This window comes from Myotis yumanensis, unplaced genomic scaffold, assembly GCF_028538775.1.
Source record: "Myotis yumanensis isolate MYYU_CA2020_CCGP unplaced genomic scaffold, mMyoYum1.0.hap1 SCAF_14, whole genome shotgun sequence".
Classification (NCBI taxonomy): Eukaryota; Metazoa; Chordata; class Mammalia; order Chiroptera; family Vespertilionidae; genus Myotis; species Myotis yumanensis.
Window position 1 is genome coordinate 45,447,028 of NW_027223765.1, and position 23,068 is coordinate 45,470,095.

At 37.0% G+C, this 23,068-nt stretch overlaps 1 protein-coding gene across 4 annotated transcripts in view; it reads right to left on the reverse strand.

Annotated features, from left to right (window-relative positions):
- The window catches only part of CFAP20DC (CFAP20 domain containing), a 219,997-nt gene that overhangs the window by 192,190 nt on the left and 4,739 nt on the right, over positions 1–23,068 (reverse strand). For 3 of the 4 annotated variants that reach the window (XM_070391621.1, XM_070391620.1, XM_070391619.1), the window contains exons 3-4: positions 21,524–21,617; positions 12,963–13,035 (exon numbers count right to left, since the gene is read on the reverse strand). In XM_070391621.1, coding sequence (XP_070247722.1) covers positions 12,963–13,035; positions 21,524–21,617 — 167 coding nt within the window. Of the gene's footprint in view, positions 1–12,962; positions 13,036–21,523; positions 21,618–23,068 lie in introns of those variants that run through there. The other variant, XM_070391622.1, reaches the window with a different exon arrangement.

Here is a 23,068-nt window from a genome sequence, read left to right on the forward strand (position 1 = left end):
ACCTCTGAAACCAAAACCAAAGACAGAGCAATACTAAGCCAAGGACCAATCTCGATTACTCTTTCAAATTTTTTGAACTTGACGATACACACAATGAACCTAATCAGATAGTGATGGGTATTGAAGGTCTAAGACCACAGAGGAATGTGGCAGCCATATTTGCCCACATGCACAATGACAAGCAATCAAAGAAAGCCGATTTATAGGATCAAACAGAATAATGGAGCAGACTTGCAAACAGAATGAGAGGAAGTAGATGCCAGGGAAAGAAGCTGCTGTATCAATTTCTGCAGTTGGGTTCCATAAGATCTCACGTTCTTCCAATACTTATTTTTACTTAGCATAATTTAAATAGATTTCAGTCCCTAACAAACAAACAATACTTAAAAGTAGTAGTAGTTTTGTTTTACTTAACTAATCCTGACCCCCAAATTTTAAACTTATTTCTGGTAATTATTAGAAGGCAGGGGTAGTCCTGGGGACTAGAAATCTGGATTATGAGAATATAATTAACTTTCTGAAACTAAAAGTCCAAAGCACTTACAGAAATAATTTCACTTTAAAAAGTGTCAGAAACCATGATTATAAAATCATACTGCATCTTGACCTTTTTTCAACTCAAACAGTAAAAGCAGCAAAGATATCAAGAAAAGGTGCTACAGGTCAGGAGCCCTGGATTTTGGTTTTTGGCCCTAAGAATCTTCGTGTTCTGAAAAATGTCACATCCCTTTTCTGGGTCTTGGGTTTTTTCTATAAAAAACAGGGAACTGGATAAGATTTGTAGATTCCTATAATAATAGAGAATTGAGTGGCTAAAACATTTTAAAAGTTTATGTTAATACATCAATTTCTAAAATATAGTGAATTTGTACATTTATTACAAATCACTGTGTTTATGGTGTATCAATATCATATATGATTTTAAATAATGCTAAGATATATTTTCTTTTCCAAGTTATAAATCAATGGCATTTAACCTTAAAAAAGAGAATGGTAATACCTGTGCATATGAAACAGAACAGCTGTTCTATTTACTACCAACAAATGCAACCAACCTCCGACTAGCCTGAGAATTTCAGATCACTGACCTAGTTTCAAACAGTTTATTGTAATAGCTGTTAAAGTATGAAATAGAGATAAAATATACGATCACTAATAAGCTCCAATAAAAAAGGGCAGAGTACTTGATTTTAATTTAAGTTCTTTGGGAGTTCTAGTATGGGCTTATAATTAGTTTTCATCTAAGAGCTAAGGTAGTGTTTCTTAGCTTCAGTCCAGTCTTAAAAACATTTCTTTGCATATACCTTCATATCATCACTGTGATAAATTAATGGGACTTTACTTCTCCTTACCTGAGTTCCGCCTTTCCTTGTTCTCTGAAATAGATACCATCCTGCCATGAGGTATGGCTAAGAGAAATGCACTTTATACTCAGCAGGGCAAATAAAAGGTTAACTTAGGACTCAGACACTAGTTTTCCAGGAACTATGGATTAAGAAAAGCAAAGCTGGATACTTTCCTAATCCTGTTCACCTGCTCTTTGCTCATTCTTGTTTCTTGTCCTATCTTTTTCTAAACAGAGAACCACTCTGACAGTATGTCAACATATTTCAGTACAATACAAGTATTCTTGAGGACCCTCCATGCACACAGAATTCTTCTAAGTGCTGTGGGGATTACAATGATGAATAAGACATCCTTACCCTCAAAGTAATCATGTAGACAAGTATGGGAACACTGAGGAGAATCTTACAGCAACTAGAGGACATGGGGAGGATTTGTAAGGATATGCATTTGAGTTTGACCTTAGGGAATGATTAGGATTTCAAAAGGTGGAAAGATGAGATTAGTTTGGATGAAAACTAAAGCCAAAGGCATAAGAGCCTGCAGGGTTGAGCAACCAAGGTATCTATGGAAGGGGTTGAAGTGGAATAAGAAATGGAGGGAGAGGTGTCAGATCACATCCAGCCTAAAGTGCCCAGTGAACTACAACTTTGTGGGACATTTGGATGAAGAAGCTTGGGTTGCAGCAAATCTGATGTGTGTTTTTTCCCATGGACCTCAGTTGCCTCAGACTAAAATCTAAAACTGATACTGATGATTTCAAAAGTGAAAAACAGGTATTAGAGTTCCTGGCAACAGAGAACTTAAATGCAGTTGAAGTCCGCAATGCCAGCTTTATTTCATTATGTATTACTACCCAGTTTTTAAAAGAAGGTTGAACCATATCAGAGAATTTCAACGTTCTGAGGGAGCAATAATATCCTCTGTTCATATAAAACACATAAAGGTGTTCATCCTCAAATGCATATAAGATTGAAAAAAGGGAGGAGGGACTGTTCTGTTTAAAGTAACAGAAGTGACCCAGGACTGTATAAAAACCAATGGATTAGATCATCTTAAATGTTCTTTCCGGCTGGCTTCAAAACTTCATTTCTATGAATAGAAATCCTAAATGTGAATATCACCAAGTTACCAATTTTAAACCACCCATATCTTGACTTCTTCCTGCAAAAGAAGTACACTATACCACCAACTGAAACTGACTTACAGGAGTCTTAACAATGCAAGGAATTAGAAAGAAGGAAATGAACATTTACAGATCATGTGCTCTGTGCCAGCTGCTAGGTTAGGTCTCTGTAAACAACCTGAAGTCCAATCAATTCTACTGCTGCCTAGTGTAACATCTGGGCAATGTCTTTTAGCAAATGGAGTTTAGTAATTCAAAAGTCAATGACAGCCTCATCAGGATCCAAACGCACTGGCCTCTGAAGATCTCCTGGTCTAGTTAGGATAAAGAGATGGTTGTGGAGATACATAAATAATAGACCACCCTACCTAATAAAAGCCTAATATGCAAATCAACCAACCGGTGGAACAAGCGGTTGCTGTGATGTGCACTGACCACCAGGGGGCAGATGCTCAATGCAGGAGCTGCCCCCAGCCTGTAGGCCCCAGGACAGCCAAGGTGGGTGCCAGCAGGGGCCCACCGATTGCCCCGCTGGTAGCCCCACAGATTGGCCCTGATCACTGGCCAGGCCTAGGGATTGTACCCGTGCACGAATTTCATGCACCAGGCCTCTAGTTATGTAATAAATGTCATAACAGACTTATGTATAATGCTACTATAGGATATATTTGTGATTTACTACATATATTTCATTCCACCAAAGTCATTTATGTGTGTTCAAATAAAGGTTCTATAATATTTGTACATCCAAGGAAGAAATTCCACAATTTATGACAAAAATTACAAAAATTAGGAGTGTTAGAGATACCAGCCCTCCCCATAGGTAGCTTCTCCTTATATTTATTACTGGCCAATGTAATCAAAGCTAAATGACTGCACAAAGCTCCATGGTATATTGTAATTGCTAACTAGGAATTCTTCCTCAATATTAAATAGTTCTATAACATTCCATTAATGAAAATGTCCTAAATGATTATAAATTTTATAATGGGGACTATATGGGTCCCATAACATACATATTATAATCTATTTTTGTAGATGTTAAAAATTATTAATTTGTAAACTTAAAATAATTAACTGCCAGAATAAAAATAACGTACAGTGAGAGGGAAGAAGAACCAAACCAGAGGAAACATTTCTCCTGACAATAAAAAGTGAGCTAGATATCAATGGCATCAAAGAAACATACCCTCCCAACTCTGCCATAGCAAAGAAGGGAGAGCATTTGGAAGATCAGATCGGCTGTGAGGTATCTTCAATCCCTGCTAGTGAAGAACACGGACAATGGGAAACACAGAGGCCTGTTTTTTATGGTCTACACTAGAGGCCCGATGCACAAAATTCGTGCAGGAGTAGGCCTTCCTTCCCCCAGCCGCGGACACTTGGCTTTCCTCTGGCACCTGGGACCCGGGCTTTCCTCTGGCCACCGGCAGGCACCCGGGACCCAGGCTTCCCTTTGGCCAATAGCAGGCACCCAGGACCCGGGACCCGGGCTTCCCTCGCAGCCCTAGCTTCGTCCGGAAGGTCGTCTGGTCTAAATAGCATATTATGAATTTATTGTCATAGATCATTGGAAGTCTATCTGCTTTACCTATTTTGCTAGGTCCTATTTCTTCAGAGATGAAAATTCCTCTCTATCTGAGGTTACAGCCTTGTCTCCTGTAACTCCCTTCATACCAGGACTATGAGGCCAGTAATTCCTATAGTTGTCTTTTAAATAAATTGTTAGCATTCATACCCAAACAATGCACCTCCTTCCAGACAGAGACCCTGCAGGCTCCCAATGAAAGGCTGTTTGACCATCTCTCTTCAGGGATGAGTACCATGAATATTTCACAGGGAAAGAGACATGCTCAAATTGTCTTAAAATGTTTCAGAAGCACAATTTAAAAATCAAATATCTCTGCATTCCTATCTATTTTTAGGGATGTAAAGTTAATATTTACTGTACAGTTGCTACTTGGCATTATCCAATTTAATCCTCATAATTATTCAATAATAAATAGGTGTAAATACCATCCCTGTTACACAGAGGAACCTGTGACACACAGAGGGTTCATCAACTTGCCCAGGGTCTTCAAGCTAACACATGGCAGAGCCAATGACTCCTAGGCTTATCATCCAACCCTTCACAGGACCCTGACTTGATAATGTATAAGGCAATCGTTGAACTGCACAGTGATTAACAAATGTATGACCTTTATTACAATTTTACAGAGTAAGAACACTTCCAAATATCTCTGTATGTGCAATTTTTCTTTTGCTAACATTTTATTTTAGCTTTCAACATGTATCAAGGTTATCTAAAGAATTTTTTAAAAACAATTTAGAAAAGTAAAATAAATGAACTAAAAACAATGAAGAAAAGATTTCTCAAAGAACATTTATTCAATAAAGAATATTGCATCTGGTTTATATAAGACCACATGTGTTATCTAAAACTTCCACATAAAATCTATTTTAAGGCATGCAAATTTAATATATTATGAAAGTCAGTATGCAAAGCATATTAAAGTGCTTTTTACTAATGCATGTAACAAAATATACTGATTATGCAAAAACATTAATTGGATATAATTAAAATACTGAGATTTAAATACTGATGATTTTAAAAAGAAAAAATAGAAGTTGGAATTAGCCATGAAATGCATTCAAAATGCTAATGAAACTTGCAATGTCGTTATCACTTTAGTATACAATATTTCTAGCTTAAAAAAGAGCAACCACTGGCCACTTTTGCTTAGTTCTATACAGACAGTTTAGAGATATATTCACTCAGTGGCAAATGATTTCATTGGATAATATAATACACTGCACTTAGATAACATTTTTTAAAAAATAAATAATTTAAGAGCTACATAGCAACCACTATTTTCTTCAAAGGAAGGCATCAAAATGAAAAAAAGATAAATTTTCCACAGGAAGAGCTATGCTTGGTTAAATGTACACAACTTCAAAAGCTCTCTCCAATGTCATTCTGACCTAAAGATATCAAATTGAGGTGTTCTCTCAACTCTGCTGGCTAGCTTTAAAGTGGCTGAAGGAGACTGGTGATATGTGAAAAGAATGGGTCGGCAGCTGTGAGGCCATATTCACTTTACTTGGTTTAAAGTTTCAAAGGAGTCTACTGTCTCCAACATCACCAAAGAAGGGACAGTAGGAGCAGAATTCAATAGGATAGAAGAATCTGAAATTTCTATTAAATTTCTCTCCTGACTTCTTTGTCTAACTCACTAGTATCAATACAGAAAAGGTGATGTAAGAGTAATTTTCATTAAATTACCTTAATGCTAAAGCTTACTTTTGTAGGATAGCTATGTTTCAATGATCTATTTTATGAAATGGGGAAAAAAGCTCTGAGGAATCCACATAAAAATAAACCTCCTAAAATTTCTTAGGAAAAACCTAATATCACCAATTAACTCTGGTAATTAAAACTAAAAAAAAAAAAAAAAAAAAAAAAAAAGGTCACATTACCATTTACTGAAGAGGCAACTGAGACAGAATTTAATGTCTGGTCCAAAGACATAAAACTAGAGGACGGAGCAAAAGGATGAAACAGAAACTGAAATAAGCATCATAAATCCTAGATTGAATTCTAGGTTAAAATCATTACACTCTACTCAGATATACCTCAAATTCAAAATATTGCAATAAAGAGATCACAAAGAATCAGTTAAAATTTGTAAGGACTAGTGACCCTTTTAGGGGGGCTCTTTCTTTTTTTAAGAATTTCCTTTATCAGATTTCAAATGCAAGTAGTACTCCAAACAGCTAAGGATTCAACATGTGAACCATTTTGGTAAAAATATTCCTTAGGATCCACAGGCTAGGGATCCCAACCTCTCCAAATAAGATGATGCCCACCACTGGCTTTCATAGTGTGTTCATCCCGTATGTCAAAAAAGCACTGGTTGAGCTGTATAAAATTGAGAAAAATAATGTCAATTCTCTTAGAGACATTAACATTATAAATCTCATAATTCACCAAGATCAGGACAAAATAAGGATAGAAAAAAGGAATTAATGCAGATCAACAATATTCAGTAAAATGAATACAATCCCTGTCAAAAATTGTAATAGACCAAAGTCCTTAGTATGATTGGCAGTATCAAATTTAGCAAAATGGATTTCTATTTCAAGATGCAGTTGGTTCCCTTCCAAGAGCTCTGGTTCATGGAGCTTCTCCTGTGCACCAGATGTCTGCCTCCAGGCTCTGTAACACCTATCAACCCACACAGGGGAGCTGCTGGCTTCCCACTGCCATGATGCTGCAGTACGGAAGGGACCACAAAATGAAAGAATTCTTAAAAAGTTGTTGTTTATTAAATCATTTAACTTCAGGTCAAACAGTGAGACACAGGTATACTAAAATACTTTGGAAATGAAAATTGCAACTAATACTAAGAAATAAGCAAATCAAAACATAGGGTTCATTTGTATAAAGCAGGGAGGAGATTTTCTTTTGTATGCTGACACCAAAAGAGAGAAATATGAGAGAATTCTGTTACTGTATTGCTACAGATATTAAGTGTTAGTACAGTGCTCCCTTGGCTCTACATGCAAAATGTAATGGTTATTAAGCTCTGAAAGCACCTTACCCACAGGTGCAAGATTCTGAATATTATATTTTTTAGATGTTAAAGAAAAAAAAAGATCTCAGTATGAACAAAAATAAAGAATCAACAGAGAAGTAAAGTTGATTCTTAGCTTTCATTTAAAAAAGAAAGTGTAATATGAGTATTGCCACATCTGAGATGCAAAGTACTAAAACAAAAAATATTTGGGTAAAATTCTTCCTTTAATTCTCAGGCACTTTTCTCTGAAAAGGGTAAAGACAGAAACAGGAACATCTCAGAATAAAAGACCTTTCCTTCCTGGAACTCTAATGATCCTATATAATAAAAGGCTAATGTGCAAATAGTCATGATGCCCTCACACCGTAATGACCAATCAGCAGGAGGCTGCATGTGCAGCAGGTGTGGGTGGGTGGGGCTGCATGCACGGTGAGGCTGGGGGACGTGAGGCTGTTATTGTTTATTTATTAATGAATTTATATATTATTTTCATATACATTTTACTAATTTTCTTTCATCTCTGACACTTCTATTATAGAGAAAGGACAAATAGCAATATTAAAATATTTCCTCTAATGAATTCCCTTTTAATGTGCACAAATTTTGTGCACCGGGCCACTAGTAATACTATATTGAGGAGCCCCTAAAAATGATGCAGAAGGCTTAGCACTTTCATCTTGTACCAAAACTCAAATAAATTATATCTACTAGATATGTACCTACGTATAGTTAGAAAAATAACAATACTTAAAAGTATGGCAGCATGGCATGGCAGTACAGAGCACAAGTTCTAGATTTGGACTACATTATCACTTTGTTGCCTTTTGGCTAAGTTAAAGTGTAGATTTAGACTACAAGTTTGAATTCTGGCTCTAAGAGCTAGTGAGTAGGTCTATAATCTCTAGCAGATTCCTTAACCTTTCTGGACTTCAGTTTCCTCAATGGTAAAACAGAGGCAATAATTAACATTACCGCTTGCTTTAAAGATTAATTGAAATAAACAATTAAAGTACTTAGAGCAAAGGCCAGTATCTAGTAAGTGCTTAACAAATATTAGCCATTATATTTTATATAAATTTTCTCATTGAATTCTTATGACACTTCTGTGAGGTAGGTATTATTACTCTCATCCCATGGTGAAGGTGAGTTAAATAATTTGCCCCAATTCCTACAGAGATAAAGAAGGATTTGACAATGGATCTGTCTAGTTTCAAGCCTATGCTCTTACTTCTACCTAATACCACACATGTTCCCCATAGGTCTTGCTCTTATGTCATCATAACATTTATCAAGATGTATTTAAATAGGCTTTCAACTGATCTTTCACCCTAAGAGTAAACTATATTGGGTCCTGTTTATCCATTTCTGTCCATTAGTCCCCTCCAGCCCACTCATCCAGATTTGAGAGGTTCTGGGTGAGGCACTGTTAGGTGCTGAAATATCATGATGGGTAGACAGACAGGGTCCCAGTCCTCATGGAACTCAAAGTCTACTAAAAAAGACAGATAACCAGGTAAAAATATAATTACAAGCTGGTATTGTAGTAAAGGAAAAGAGCAGACTGTTAGAAAAGAGCATAAGAGATGGAACTCATTTAGTTAAGGGAAATTAAGTAAGATCTCTGTGAAGAAGGGACACAAGCTGTGATGAGAAGGCTGAGTAGGAGTAGGCAAGGCAAAGAAATGGGGATTTTTTTAAAAAAAAATTATCATTGGAGAACATGCTTAGAGAAAGGAACGGGGGGAGAGAGTGTGAGAAACATTGATGTGAGAAACATTGATCACATGTGCCCTGAACGGAGACGATCCCAAAATCCAGGTCCATGCCCTGACAATGCTCCAACCGAGCCACTCCAGCTGGGCAAAGAAATGGGGATTTAAACCACTTGTGCATAGGACCTAAGAAGAGACCTCACTGGAAGGGTGTGAGGAAGGGAAAGCCAGTATGGATGGAAAGGAGCCAGCATGGCTGCAAATGGTGACTGCAGGGCAGAGTGGTATGAGATGAGAAGGGAGAGGTGAGCTACCAGAGCACATAGGAGTATCAAGGGTTTGGGAGTTTATTTGCAGTACAATGGGAATTACAGTTGCTTTTGTGATTACAGAAGGATCACTCTAGCTGCAGTGTGGAGACTAGATTAGAAAAGGACAAGAGAAGAATCTGGGAAACTCACTGGGATCCTCTAACAGTAGATCAAGGGAAATGTGACGGTGGTTAAGGACCAGGAGGGTGGCAGTAAGGGGGGGGTGCGTGGAATATATAGATTCAAAGTAGATTGGCTCCCCCATGTCTAACACACTGCCTGACAATAACAGGAACTCAATCATTTGTTGCCTGACTGGTTCCTCAAGCAGAGCTGTTCCTGGTTCTGAGGCATCTGCTAACCCACAGATGCATGACCTCACCCTGAGCAGTTTAGTCATCCAGTGCACATGAGACCCACAGGAAGATGTTGGAGAAGTTATTATTAAGTTAATAAGCCAGCTGGCAAAACTCCACTTATGAAAACCTCTTGATGTGTGAATGTTTCTTTGTAAAACAAAAGGCCTCTCCCACTCTGACAATGGAAAATTTTAGAAGCCAGCTATCTTTTACTGTGTGACTTTTTAAGCTGTGGGAGAAATGTATTATTTAAAATAGCCTGGGGGTATGCTGCCAGAAATATAGTGAAACACTAAAGGTGCTGAAAATAAGTCCTTTCATTTAAGAGGGAAAAAAGCTATAGTTAGACAAACTATACTCATTCTACTTCCTTACTTGTAAAAACATGGTCTCTGTCATTACTTCCTAAAACAGCAAAATATTTTTATTACCTATTAGTAACAAATGCAAATGCAAAGTTAATATATTTTCTTATAATCTGATAAATTCACAATGTCAGAACAGAGAGTGTCTTCCCTATGTTATTTAATAATTTTGACCTTGTATCAGGTCAAAAGATATTTCTCTTGCTAAAACTGTAAAACTAAAACCATTTGGAAAATCAAAACGTTCATGTGAATATGAGAACAAGAGAATCTATGATTATAGTCAACTGCATTCAAAATGTAATCCTTAATCCCAACACCTCTGAAAATGTCTTCCCATCCTTACACAGGCCAACAGCATTAATAACAGGGTAACAAAGGAGTAGTCAGGCTTACTAACAGCTGCTCTCTTGCTAGGACTAAGATAAACCTAAGATACTTATTAATTTCTTAGAAATTAAAGCTTTATTATTATTAAATTACTTAAAACAATACATTACTTAGGCTAGAGTGGTAAATTCAAGTGCTTGGGGACACAAATAAAGCTTAATTTGTTATTTAAAAAAAGAGTGCCCATCAGCAAAAAGTTCAATCAAGTGTCTTGCATATCTTTTATCAAAAGGCCACCTACCCACCAGTGCCCACACCACTGCTTCTGAAGAACCTCAAAGTATAAGTGGTAGAGATCAGGATAAGAGGGGCTGAACGGGATTGCCATGCAAGGAACTTAAAAATAGTCAGCCTGGGGCGTGGCTCAGCGGCTGAGCATCGACCTATGAACCAGGAGGTCTCGGTTTGATTCCCAGTCAGGGCACATGTCCGGTTTGCAGGCTCAATCCCCAGTGTGGGGTGTGCAGGCGGCAGCTATCAATGATTCTCTCTCATCATTGATGTTTCTATCTCTCTGTCCCTCTCCCTTCCTCTCTGAAATCAATAAAAATATATTAAAAATATATATTTATAATTTGCCTTCTTCCATTTGGTAGGAAGCCATTTCCCCTACACTAAAAATAAAGCTTTCTATGGTACTCTCTGTACAAGTAGTATGTCTTTAAAGTCTTAAAAATGTTCTTTCTACAGAACCAGAAAAGGATTCTTAAGAGCATCAAATAATGTTTTGGTCCTATCACTGTAAGAACTATTTTAAATAATCTTAGTAACCAAGACAAACGATAATAGAAAACCTTAGACATTCACTGAGGTTCAAAGTTGAACAAAACAAAGGTACAAATTGTTCCATCTATCCTTTACCACTCAAGAAAACAAAATTGTATATTATTAGCTAAAATTCATATTTTAGCAACATCTACAAAAATTGTTAATATTCTAATTCACATAAAGAGAAAAGAATAATCTCAAATTTATGTTATTTGCATTTTATTAAGGAAGCTCTTCCTTTTTCTTAGTTTGTACCAGTGTTTCTAGTACAAAATTACCTTGATTATTAGGAAAAGCCACTTATTCCAGCAGGGAAAATAAAAGCCTAACCTTAGACCTTGGATAGCTATTAATTACAAAAGAAAAAATTTAGAAAATAGCATACTTTAAATGCAATGCTATAATGAAAATATATAAATTTATAGGAAGTAGCAAAAGTAGATTTATAGCTGTGAGTACATGAAACAGAGTTTACTCTTGTAGTATTTTTTATTAATTATTGTATTATTTTCCATATGAACTGTAAACCTATTTTGCCCCACCCATTATTAATTAAATCTTAAATAATATTCAATTCTATATGAGTGTACAAATCAAATATCTTCATTCTTGAAGAATCTCAGACAACAGATAGCACAACTGAGTAACAGTTGTATATTCTCATTTTTGCTAAATAATCTGATTATAGAAAGGTCATTTGAAATGAATACATTCCAAACCATCCTATCTAATAAAAGACAAAAATGCAAATTGACTGTACCTTTGCCATGCCCCAAGCCACGCCCAACAGCCAGTCAGATTGACTATATGCAAATTAACCCAACCAAGATGGTGGCCAGCAGTCACGGAGCTGGAGCAAGCAGGAGGCTTGGTTGCCCCCACCATGGAGGAAGCCAAGTTTTCCGCCTGCCCTGGCCTCTGCTGAAGGAGTAACTGGGGGCCTGGGCCACTGGGAGCGGGGCGGGAACTAAGCAGCTGGGAGAGGGGCGCCAGGCCACTGGGAGCAGGGTGGGAACTAAGCAGCCAGGAGAGGGGCGCTGGGCCGCTGTGAGAGGGGCGGGAACTTCCCAGGGTGGGCATCAGGCCGCTGGGAGTGGGGCAGAAACTTCTGCCATGTCGCCATGGCAATGCAGCAGAAGTTCCCACCCCGTAGCTGCTTGCTCATTCACTTGATCATTCATTCACTCATTCACTCACTCATTATTCACTCACTCACTCAGCAAACCCTCTCAGGTCCCTGGCACCAGGCCAGGCACTGAAGGTGAAGCAGGATAAGACAGAGCTATGTCCTCAAGATGTTAGTAATTCAGTAGGGCAAAGCAGACACATGAACAAGGCAGTTGTATGCACAGATGCACTGTACTGGATTCAGTGAGGGCTGTAACTAATGCCGACTTTGTTCTCTTGATAAAATGGGGCCTCGGGAGCCTGGCTCCCCCAAGCCCATAGGCCTGTGCCTAGGCCAGGAGCGGCTGGGTTCCGGAACATGACAGCGGGTGCAGGTTGGGCTGAGGGGTCTGGCCCACCCCTCACCCCCTCACCACCATGCACGAATTTCGTGCATCGGGCTACTAGTCTATATATAAACAGAAAGGACCAACATTTCTAAACTGAGCAACATTAAAACAAGGTATTTCAGTCAAATTTAAACCAAACATAGTTTTAAATAGCAGACAGCATAAAACATAACATTGCTGACCCCCATTTGAACCAAAATTTAAAATTTTGGGTTATTTATTTCTTCAAGTTATAGGTTGTTTATTACCAAATTCATAATCCTTTGATATTTTCTTAAAACAGATTAAATTTGCTTCCTTCCCTCAGGGAAATGCCAGACTACAGTGATATCTAAGAAATATGATTAAATTAGTTTAATTACTTTATGTCAACTTGATAAGTCACTGCTCTTTAATGCAAAAACTGCCACTTGTAATTAATGACTTCGTATTGCTTTAATTGATCAAATGTCTCAAACATATAAAACATTGAAAGAAGTTCTGTATATCTTACAGCAATTCAGTGGAGAAGTCTTGTCCCAGGGGTATGTAAATCTGAAGTACAAGAAACCTCTGGATCAGTCCAACTAGAATGAGAGGGGGAAAAGATACATTCACATGTCCAAACCATTTATATGTGCATATAAACAAACACAATTGAAGGCCACCAACAAGCTTAAACTTTTAGTATTTCAGTAATATAAAGAACTGCAATAGCAGTGCCCATGTGTTACAACATCATTATTAAAGCAAAACATTGATGAAAAATCAAATCAAACTCTAACAACAAATGTTGTCTTTTAAAGTCCCATCTGTAGGCTTGGTAAAATTTTTATGAAAATTTAAAAACTAATTTTTTATTTACTATTTTTAATAGTTTAGGAGAGAATGTACACATAGAACTGCATTCAATAGAGACATATAAAACTGAACTATAGATTCCCATCAAGGCAGCCATAAAGGCTTGGAGCAATTATTTTTATTCACTGATAGTTTTAAGTGTACTAAACAACTTAATAAAAAAAAAAAATAGACCAAGAAAAGCAATTCTTACTGAAGGTTTGATGAGCCATATCTAGTTTATATGGTTTTAAACATAGTGTCCACATTGAGATGGATGGAGAAACATATTTTCATTTATAATACCTTTTGTTAATTTAACACACTTTTAATTAATCTAATGCTCATAAATTAAGAACTGATAACTTTTATTCCCCACCACCGGCTTCATCTTTATTAAAAAAATATTTGGAGAAATACCAATCCCTTGGCACTTTTGATAGGTGAAGTCTATAACTGCTTCAAAATCAATTAATTTCATATTACCTCTTCAGATTCATTCACTTAATTCCTTCCCTCTTAGGCTTTGAACTTCTGCTTAATCTCTCAATTATGATACGCTTAATGGATGTTTTAGTATCACTACTTTTCAAAACATAACTTTTAGGAACTTTTTTCCTGATGTGGGACTTTGGGTAGAATATGGAAATGTTTTGATTTATCTGACCCTTCTTACAACTCTCACAGTACTGGCTAATGCATGGATAAAAGAAGGCAACTGGTCTAAAATGCATGTTATTTTCTATTTATTCTAACTTAGTAGGCTTAACAAATTTAAGTATTTTAAAGTAATAATACATGTTTATATAGTCTATATAAAGACATTCTGGGTTATAATTCTAGGTAAACTGTTTAACAACATTTCTGAACAACCTGAAATTTAGTTTCTAAAAACTAAATATGCCCAGTATTTTTAAATCAAACAAACAGGATAACTTTTGCTTAAAACACTAAGTGGCCAGGTGACTCAGTTGGTTAGAGCATCACCCTGTACACCAAAAGGTTGAGGGTTCAATTCCCAGGCAGGGCCCATCCGGGGAGGCAACTGATCGATGCTTCTCTCTCACATTGATCTTTCTCTTTCTCTCTCTCCCCCGTCCTCTCTCTCTAAAAATAAAAACATATCCTCAGGTGAGGATTAAAACAAACAAACAACAAAAACACAAAGCTTATAAACTGACCAGAGACCTATTTGTAGAGTAAGCAATATAATAAAAATAGGGAATTACAGGCTCTGACCTTAGAAAATTCATCAGGAACCAGATTCTAACATATTTATGGGAAAAGCCAGTAAGGCAACTAGGGTCCTGGACTACAAAACCAAAATAAGATACCAAAATGAGGCCAACTTACTGTTAATCAACAACTCATTAATTAACAACTCATTGCTAATCAATCTCTCTCTTGCAGCTTCCACTGACTGGCCCTTGGGTATTTTTCTACTGCCCAAGGTCTCTGTAAATAGAGCTGAGGGAGCACCAGGATAAATGAAATGCAGTCTTTTCAAAAGGTCCCTAGTATATGTCACAAATCTCACTGAATCAGCACTGTTCTTTTCAAACACAAAGAGCTACACATACAGGGCATTTTTGTATGAACATTTTTAGATATGAAAGACACTTGCCCTCAAAAAAAGAAACCTTTATAATGCAACTTTCTCACATATAGAGAAGCCCTAGTTTCCAAAAGTCTCCACTTCTAAGATTAAAAGAAGTATGACAATACGATATGGTGATGATCGAACAAAGAAAAAAGTACTTTAATAACGTTTGACATACACTGATCCTGTGTGTTAGAATAGCTATATAAATTCTACAGTAATATTTTTTTTCTAGTAGCCTAGTAAATTCAAATAGACTCTTCATGTCTACATTATAGTTAAAATTACTATGAGTAATGCTGAATGTGGAACTGCTTAGTCAAAAAATGCCCATTCTGCACATAAAATTCATAAAAAGGTAGTCTTTTTATTGAAATATGCAGGTTTCTACAGTTTTATAATCTATTCTTGCCTGAGACAAACTACCTCTATTTTTAAGGGGTCAGGTCCTTTTTTCTTTTGAATATTTTAGAAACAAATTTAACTGGTAAAATACCATTAGATGTTTAAACACTGGTGTTCCAGTTGTTTCCTTATAGAAAATGACAGCAGTACACCTCATATACAAGGAGTTCGGACTAGTCATCCTTTAGGAGTGACCTGGTAAGTCATGCTGAAACTATTTACTGGTTCCAATCACAGCCCTGGCATAAACAGCACTGACCTGCACCTCTCCACTTCAATACAGACGACAGGAAACAGTTATGCCTTCATTACGGGTTATTCCACATCCCTTGGGCAAATGAGAAAACCTGTCTGGGCCCTTTTACTTTTCATGTGTAAAACTGGATCAATAATTTAGAGTTATAAGTTATAGGCTTATTTATATGGATTAAATTAGATCTATTCAATAAAGATTGAATGCCTACTATGTCTAAGACAGTGCTGAAGTTTTTGTAGTGAGTAAGATAGACAAGGTCTCTGACCCCTTAGAATTTATTGTCTAGTTCCATGAAGGAGAAGGTCAGGTGCTGTGAAAGCATATAATCATGGGTCCTTAGAGGGAAAGGGACAATGAATGAAGATTTTCTTGAAGAAATGACATTGGAATTCAGCTAGGAACACATTTTATAGGGAGGAATATTCTAACATGTGATGAAAAAGGTGAATTTAAAGGCCTAACAGGCAGACAGGAAAGTCAGCAGGTGAAAAGCAGCAGGAGATAAGCCTGGCAAATAGCTAGGAACTCAATCATTCAGGGCCTTGAAGGCCATGTGAAGGGTTTAGGTCAGTGATGGCGAACCTATGACACGTGTGTCAGAGATGACACGCGAACTCATTTTTTTGGTTGATTTTTCTTTGTTAAATGGCATTTGAATATATAAAGTAAATATCAAAAATATAAGTCTTTGTTTTACTACGGTTGAAAATATCAAAAAATTTCTATATGTGACACAGCACCAGAGTTAAGTTAGGGTTTTTCAAAATGCTGACACGCCGAGCTCAAATGGTTCGCCATCACTCGTATAGGTCATCCTAAAATCAATGGGAAGCTACTCATATATTCACTAATTTATTCAACAAAGTTACTAGATGTCTACTATGGTGCCAGACACTGTTTCAGGTGAACAAAATAGACTAAATTTCTGTGCTGGTGGCAGTTACTTTCTGGTAATGGTGAGAAAAATAAATAAATAAATAAATAAATAGCATGTTAAATGGTAGTAAGAACTATTGGAAGAAGCCGAGCATGGTAAAAACTATCAAAAGTGCAGGAAGGATCCAAAGCACAGGTCGGGGTTAAGGCCTGAAGAAGGGGAGTCTGGGAAAATGAAGCTCTAGGCCAGTGATGGCGAACCTACGACACGCGTGTCAGAGGTGACACGCAAACTCATTTTTTTGGTTGATTTTTCTTTGTTAAATGGCATTTAAATATATAAAATAAATATAAAAAATATAAGTCTTTGTTTTACTATGGTTGTAATTATCAAAAAATTTCTATATGTGACACGGCACCAGAGTTAAGTTAGGGTTTTTCAAAATGCTGACACTGCCCTAACTGGTTTGGCTCAGTGGATAGAGCGTTGGCCTGTGGACTGAAGGGTCCCGGGTTCGATTCCAGTCAAGGGCATGTACCTTGGTTGCGGGCACATCCCCAGTAGGGAGTGTGCAGGAGGCAGCTGGTCAATGTTTCTCTCTCATCGATGTTTCTAACTCTCTATCCCTCTTCCTTCCTATCTGTAAAAAATCAATAAAATATATATTTTTTTAAAAATGCTGACACACTGAGCTCAAAAGGTTCGCCATCACTGCTCTAGGCAGAGAGTACAGCTTGAACACAGGTGCTCGGGTGATAACGTACCAGGCTATGTTTGAAAACAGCAAGGATTCCTGTATAGTTGCAGCAGAGTGAACTAGGGAAAGAATTATAGGAGACAGGGTCAGGGAGTTAAGAGGGCACCAACCCTGCAGGGCCCTATAGATCTTTGGTTTTTACTCTGAGAGAGATGGGACATTTTAGCAGGGGAGTGCCTTACATTGACAAGTATAGCTCTAGCCACTAAATTGACAACAGAAGGCAAGTCAGAAACAGGGAGGCCAATTAGAAGTCTACTGCAGTATTCCAAGCATGAGATAATGGTGGCTTGGACCAGGGTGGTAGCATTAGAGGGTGGCAAGAAGCAGTCAGAGAATGACTCTAACTTAAACACAGAACCAATAAGATCTTCCTAATGGACTGAATGAAGAGAAAAAAAATATCAGGCTAATTTAAGAGTTTTTGTTTGAACAATTGAAAAGACAAGTTACTAACAACTGAGATGGGGTTGTGTGCAAGAGGAGGAGGAGGAATTTCTAGGGAAAAGCTTGTCCAAGTGGAAATGTCAAGTAAGCAACTGAAAATACAAGTTGGGAGTTTGAGAGAGAAGTCTGAGCTGGAAATCCAAGCTGGAATAAGACAGACATGGTATAAACAAGGGAGTAAATGTAAATAGAGGGTCAGGGACTAGACACAGGCTCACTGCAACATTAAGTTGGGTTATGGAGAAGAGGAAGAACCATGAAAGGAAACTAAGAGAGAAGACCAGAGAATCAGGAAGAAAACTGGCAGTGGGCATCCTGGAAGATGAATGAAGGACATATATCAAGGAGGAGGGTGTCAACCTGGTCAAATGCTGCTGAGATGATAAGCAAAATGAGGGCTGATAACTGGCCGATGGATTTAGGAATAGAGATCACTAGTTACTCTGACAAGAGCACTATCAGCAGAGTGGTAAGGTCAGTGCCATTGAAAGGTTTTAAACAGAGGAATTCATAATGAGATTTATTTTAAAAAGAATATCAAAGTGCGGGTAGGGGGAGGTTTGGGGAGCACCTCATAAAGATGACTTCACCCTCCAGAGCAGCTGAAACTTGGATTAACACAGGGCTTCAGGGATGCTGGTCCCCAGACATGGCACTGGGCTCGGACACCACAGGCAGAGAAAAAATGTTTTCAAAGCTGAGCCTCACACAGAAAGTCCCAGTCCCATAGGGGCATCCTATATAATAAAATCCTAATATGCAAATCCACCGAATGGCAGAACGACCAGTGAAACGACCAGTGAAAGGACCGGTCGTTATGATGCACACTGACCACCAGTGGGCAGACGTTCAATGCAGGAGCTGCCCCCAGCCCTCAGCCCACAGGCCTCAGGCCAGCCAAGGCAGGAGCCAGGGAGGGCCCCCCAATCACCCCACCGGTCGTCCTGCAGAGGGAGATGACCAGAGAGAGGAGCTCGGCGGTGGTGGCGGGGGGTGGGGCCAGCGAGCAGGCGGTGCCAGGCCGTCCAAGGCGGGTGCCAGTGGGGGGGGGGGCCCTCCCCGATCACCCTAGTTGCCTTCAAAATTGGCCTGATCACTGGCCAGGCCTAGGGACCCTATCCATGCACAAATTTCATGCATCAGGCCTCTAGTCTATATAACAAGTACCAGGGTGAAGAGCAGCGTGGACTTACTGACTTATCTGGCTAATGATTTACTCAAGTCTCCTTATCAAGGGAAGCTGGTTACATTTAGAAATTATAACCTAAATTGTTATAGTTTGTTTATGTGACAAATTTAACAAACTTATTAAACACCAACTATATACAATACATTAGGCAGGGGTATAAAATAGATGATGCAAGATTCCTACACTGGAGAAGTGTACAATCTAATAATATCACTTCATTTGATAAGATGCTAAGTAAAAATAAATAAAACAAAACCAAAAAACACTTTGACATATTGAGAGATACTCAAGTGTAATTCAGAAATAGTACTATTTAAAATGAAAAGTTAAACATACTTAATTTCATTATTAAACTTTCTTCAGAAGCATCTAATATAGTAGAAAACACATAATGGGGTATCTAATTTCAAATCTGTATAAATAAAGTGAATGTTTACTCTTAAAATAGAAATATATAATGGTAACTGAACTAAATTTAGAAATGGTAATTGAAAGCCAATTCTCTATTCAAGGCATAACATTTAATTTAAATTTAACCGTAACAACTTCACACAGAAGGTCATTTTATAGAAGCAAAAATAACTATAAAGCTGTTATCAAAAATTACAAATAATCTTAAAGGCATTAGTACAAAAATTACAAATAATTAATCTTACAGACTGTATAAACTGTTTCATTTGTTACAGTGTTGCACATCCTACAGAAGAGCCAGATTAATTTTTAATTACAGGGCATTGTACAAAAAACACATTAAAAGATTCTTCCGTTTCTTCCAATTAAAACTATCATCTTTCCAGTTAAAAAGCAATTATAACAAGTTAAAAATTCCTAAAAATTTTTTTTAGATAAAAGTAGGAAAAGGGAGGTGGTAGAGGGATTAAGAAAAAACTAAAAAAAAAAAAAAGTAGGAAAGGGAACTTGTCTTTAACACTGAACCTTTTCAGAGCCAACTGAGAAAGGTTACAAGGAGTGGTTTGATTTTGTCAATAACATGATTATGTACATTGATGCTGAGGGCATCACATGGAAGTACAGGCCAACAATAAGAAAAAAACAACAAAAGAACACTGGATTACATTAAGTTATGTTTCTGCAAATCAAATGTATCTCTCTCACAAAGACAATATCCTTAAAAAAAGATGAAACATGTCTCCTGTAAGAATAACCAAGTTTCAGACACATTTCCCTGGCTCATTTTAGTTTATCTCATTTATATGTATAAATTTTTGTAAAAATGAAAAATACTCTATTAAAAGAAAAGGAACTGGCCCTGGCCGATTTGGCTCAGTGGATAGAGCGTAGCCCTACGGACTGAAGGTTCCCAGATTCAATTCCAGTCAAGGGCACATACCTGGGTTGCAGGCTCGATCTCCAGTAGGGGGCATGCAGGAGGCAGCCGATCAATGATTCTCTCTCATCATCATTGATGTTTCTATCTCTCTCTCCCTCTCCCTTCCTCTTTGAAATCAATAAAAATATACTAAAAAAAAAAAAAGGAACTGTGAGGAAATCATGATCTGTAAAATTGTAGTAAATTAATAAAAATTATTTTAACAATGATTATTCCTTCTCTTCGAGTTTCTGCTTTTTATTTTATTTTAGAAAGAAACACTGGCAAACCATTTTAAAGTTAACCATCTTCCATCTATAACTTCTATGGCTTGGCTTATGTCTCAGAACTCTAAAATATGCATGTAGTAACTTGAAATGGTAGATAAAGCACAGAGTATATGAAAATTTAGAAAACTGAATTAAAATGAGAAAAATCAGGTACCAAGAACAGTCTTTTCATAGTATCTGGTACACAGTAGTATTCAATAAATGTTTTTAATGAATGAATGAAGAAAGAAATGATGAACGTAAAAAGTAACTGGCTACTTATATTTACCTAAAATCTATGGTTAAAACATAGGACAAAGTTGATGAAAATCTGAATAATAATTTTGAAAAATTCTATTTCTTAAATCACATCAGTTTACTCAAAGCCTAATTTGGTGGCAGAGCCTCAAATTTTAACCCCAGTTTTGCCAATAACGGCTTCTGATCCTAAATGTAGGTGATCTCTTAGGGTTTCTTCTGCTTTAGAATGCTGACTCTAATTTCCAAAGTAAGAAAGAATTGAAATATACTCCTCGGGCTTTTGTTAAAGCACATGCTAATATCTATATTTATTAGATATTAATATTTTTAAAGGTATATAAGTTGATATGTCACTAAATAGCGCCTTCTATTCTATTTTACATAATTGTTTTCTAACAAATTAATTTCCTATAATTTAGGAACTCCTGAGTTTATTTCATAGCTTAGTCTTAACTACCTGATTTCTTGATAAGGAACCAACCTCAGTGTGCTTATCTATAAAAGAGCTACAGTGAGGATTAAAAGAGTTAAATGTGAAATGCTTAGGAAGTCAGGCACACAGTAAATGCTCAATAAATACCATTACTATTACAACTAATGGTCATTAAGTAACTCTTTAAATCTTAAAAATACTGGTAGATTTCTAGTAAACAGTGAAGCAGAATATTAAAAAAACAAACAAAAAAAAACCTGGCATAAGGTTACTTTCTAAATTTAAAAAAAAATCTTATGAGGTTCATGTCAACAGGTGCCAGTAAAAGTCAAACTAATGTATGTGTATGAGGCCTAACGGCATAATTTCAAGCATCAAATGTTAAGTTTCAAGATTAAAAATCTTACTTACGGATTTGCTTATTCTCCTTTGGTAACTGAATTTTGTTTGTCTGACTGCTGCCTTCTAGGACAAACACAAAACTTTTCACTTCTTTATCAAACTCCTATAGAACAAAAATGAAAACAGTGGTAATTGAAAAGTACTAGTATTTTGTTTGGCTTCTATTATAAAATTAGAGCTGAAAACTCACAAGAAACAAGTCCCAGATTCAAATGACTTAAAAGTAGACTTAGGCCTTGATACTCTCGCCCTAAAAATTGCTGGGAACTAGAATACAGAAGCCACACTAAGCCACTTGGCAAATTCTCTATTATATCAAGTAGACACTCTTCCTCCAAACGATAAAAAGTTCTCCAAGCTTAGGGATTCTCAAGTAACTAATTTTGAGTTTCCAGAGTTTATTTCTCTTCCTCTCCTTTAATCTGTGTGTTTCTGTCTAGCAGCACAAGCTGACATCACTTCTGTTACAGTATAATAAATCATCTAACCTTTGCTGCATCCAGTCTGAAAGGTCTTTGGTCTTTGGCCATGGCTCATACAGAATTAATCATTGCCTTTTAAGAAAAACTAGTGCTCCAACTTGAAGTTCCATATCATTTACTTAACATCAGTACAAACTAAAGTGCTTCAGTTAATTAAAGTGACCTAAAAAACTAAGGTTGGAGAAACAGAAAACAAACAAACAAACATGAATCAAAGTGGTAATGTAAATGGTTATATTTTTATGAACCAAATTCCCAATCTTTTGAGTATAAAAGATCTTTTTCACATTAAAATAATTCACAGATCCTCCCACTCTCCCATTTTGTATTAAGAAATGCATTGTGTCTAATAGCTGCTAAGAATTAAGTAACATTTTAATAAATTTATATTATGCCTATCACAATAGCATCTCCTATGTATTTGTGGGGTTTTTTAATTTTTATTTTTTATTTTATTTTTTAAATAAATCTTTATGTTGAAATTATTACACATATTCCTCCTTTGTCCCCCCATTGACCCCTTCTAACCCACCCTGGCCCCCACTCCAGGCCTTCACCACCCTACTGTCTGGGTCCACGGGTTATGTATATATGCATACAAGTTCTTTATTTGATCTCTTCCCACCCACCACTGCCTTTCCTCTGAGATTCATCAGTCTGTTCCATGCTTCTATGTCTCTGGATCTATTTTGTTCATCAGTTTATTTTGTTCATTAGATTCCACATATGAATGAGATCATGTGATACTTGTCTTTCTCCTGTGTATTTGAAATGAATATACATACATCTAGTGTATTCTTTATTCCACAAGTTGAACAAACACGTAAAACCTTTCACCAGTTTACCAAAATCTTCAAAGTGGTCCGTAAGTCCTTGCGTAGTCTGATCCCTGCCCAGTTTTTCCAACCCCATCTTCTACCTTGTCCTCTCTCCTGTCTGCATCCTAGCCTTCGTAGCTTTCTTGCAGTTTCCTAAAAATTCTAAGCTCTCTTTTGACACAGGACTTCGTGCATGCTTTTCCCTTTGCCTGAAATACTCTGCTTTCCACCAGCCCCACCCAGTGCCTAGTTAG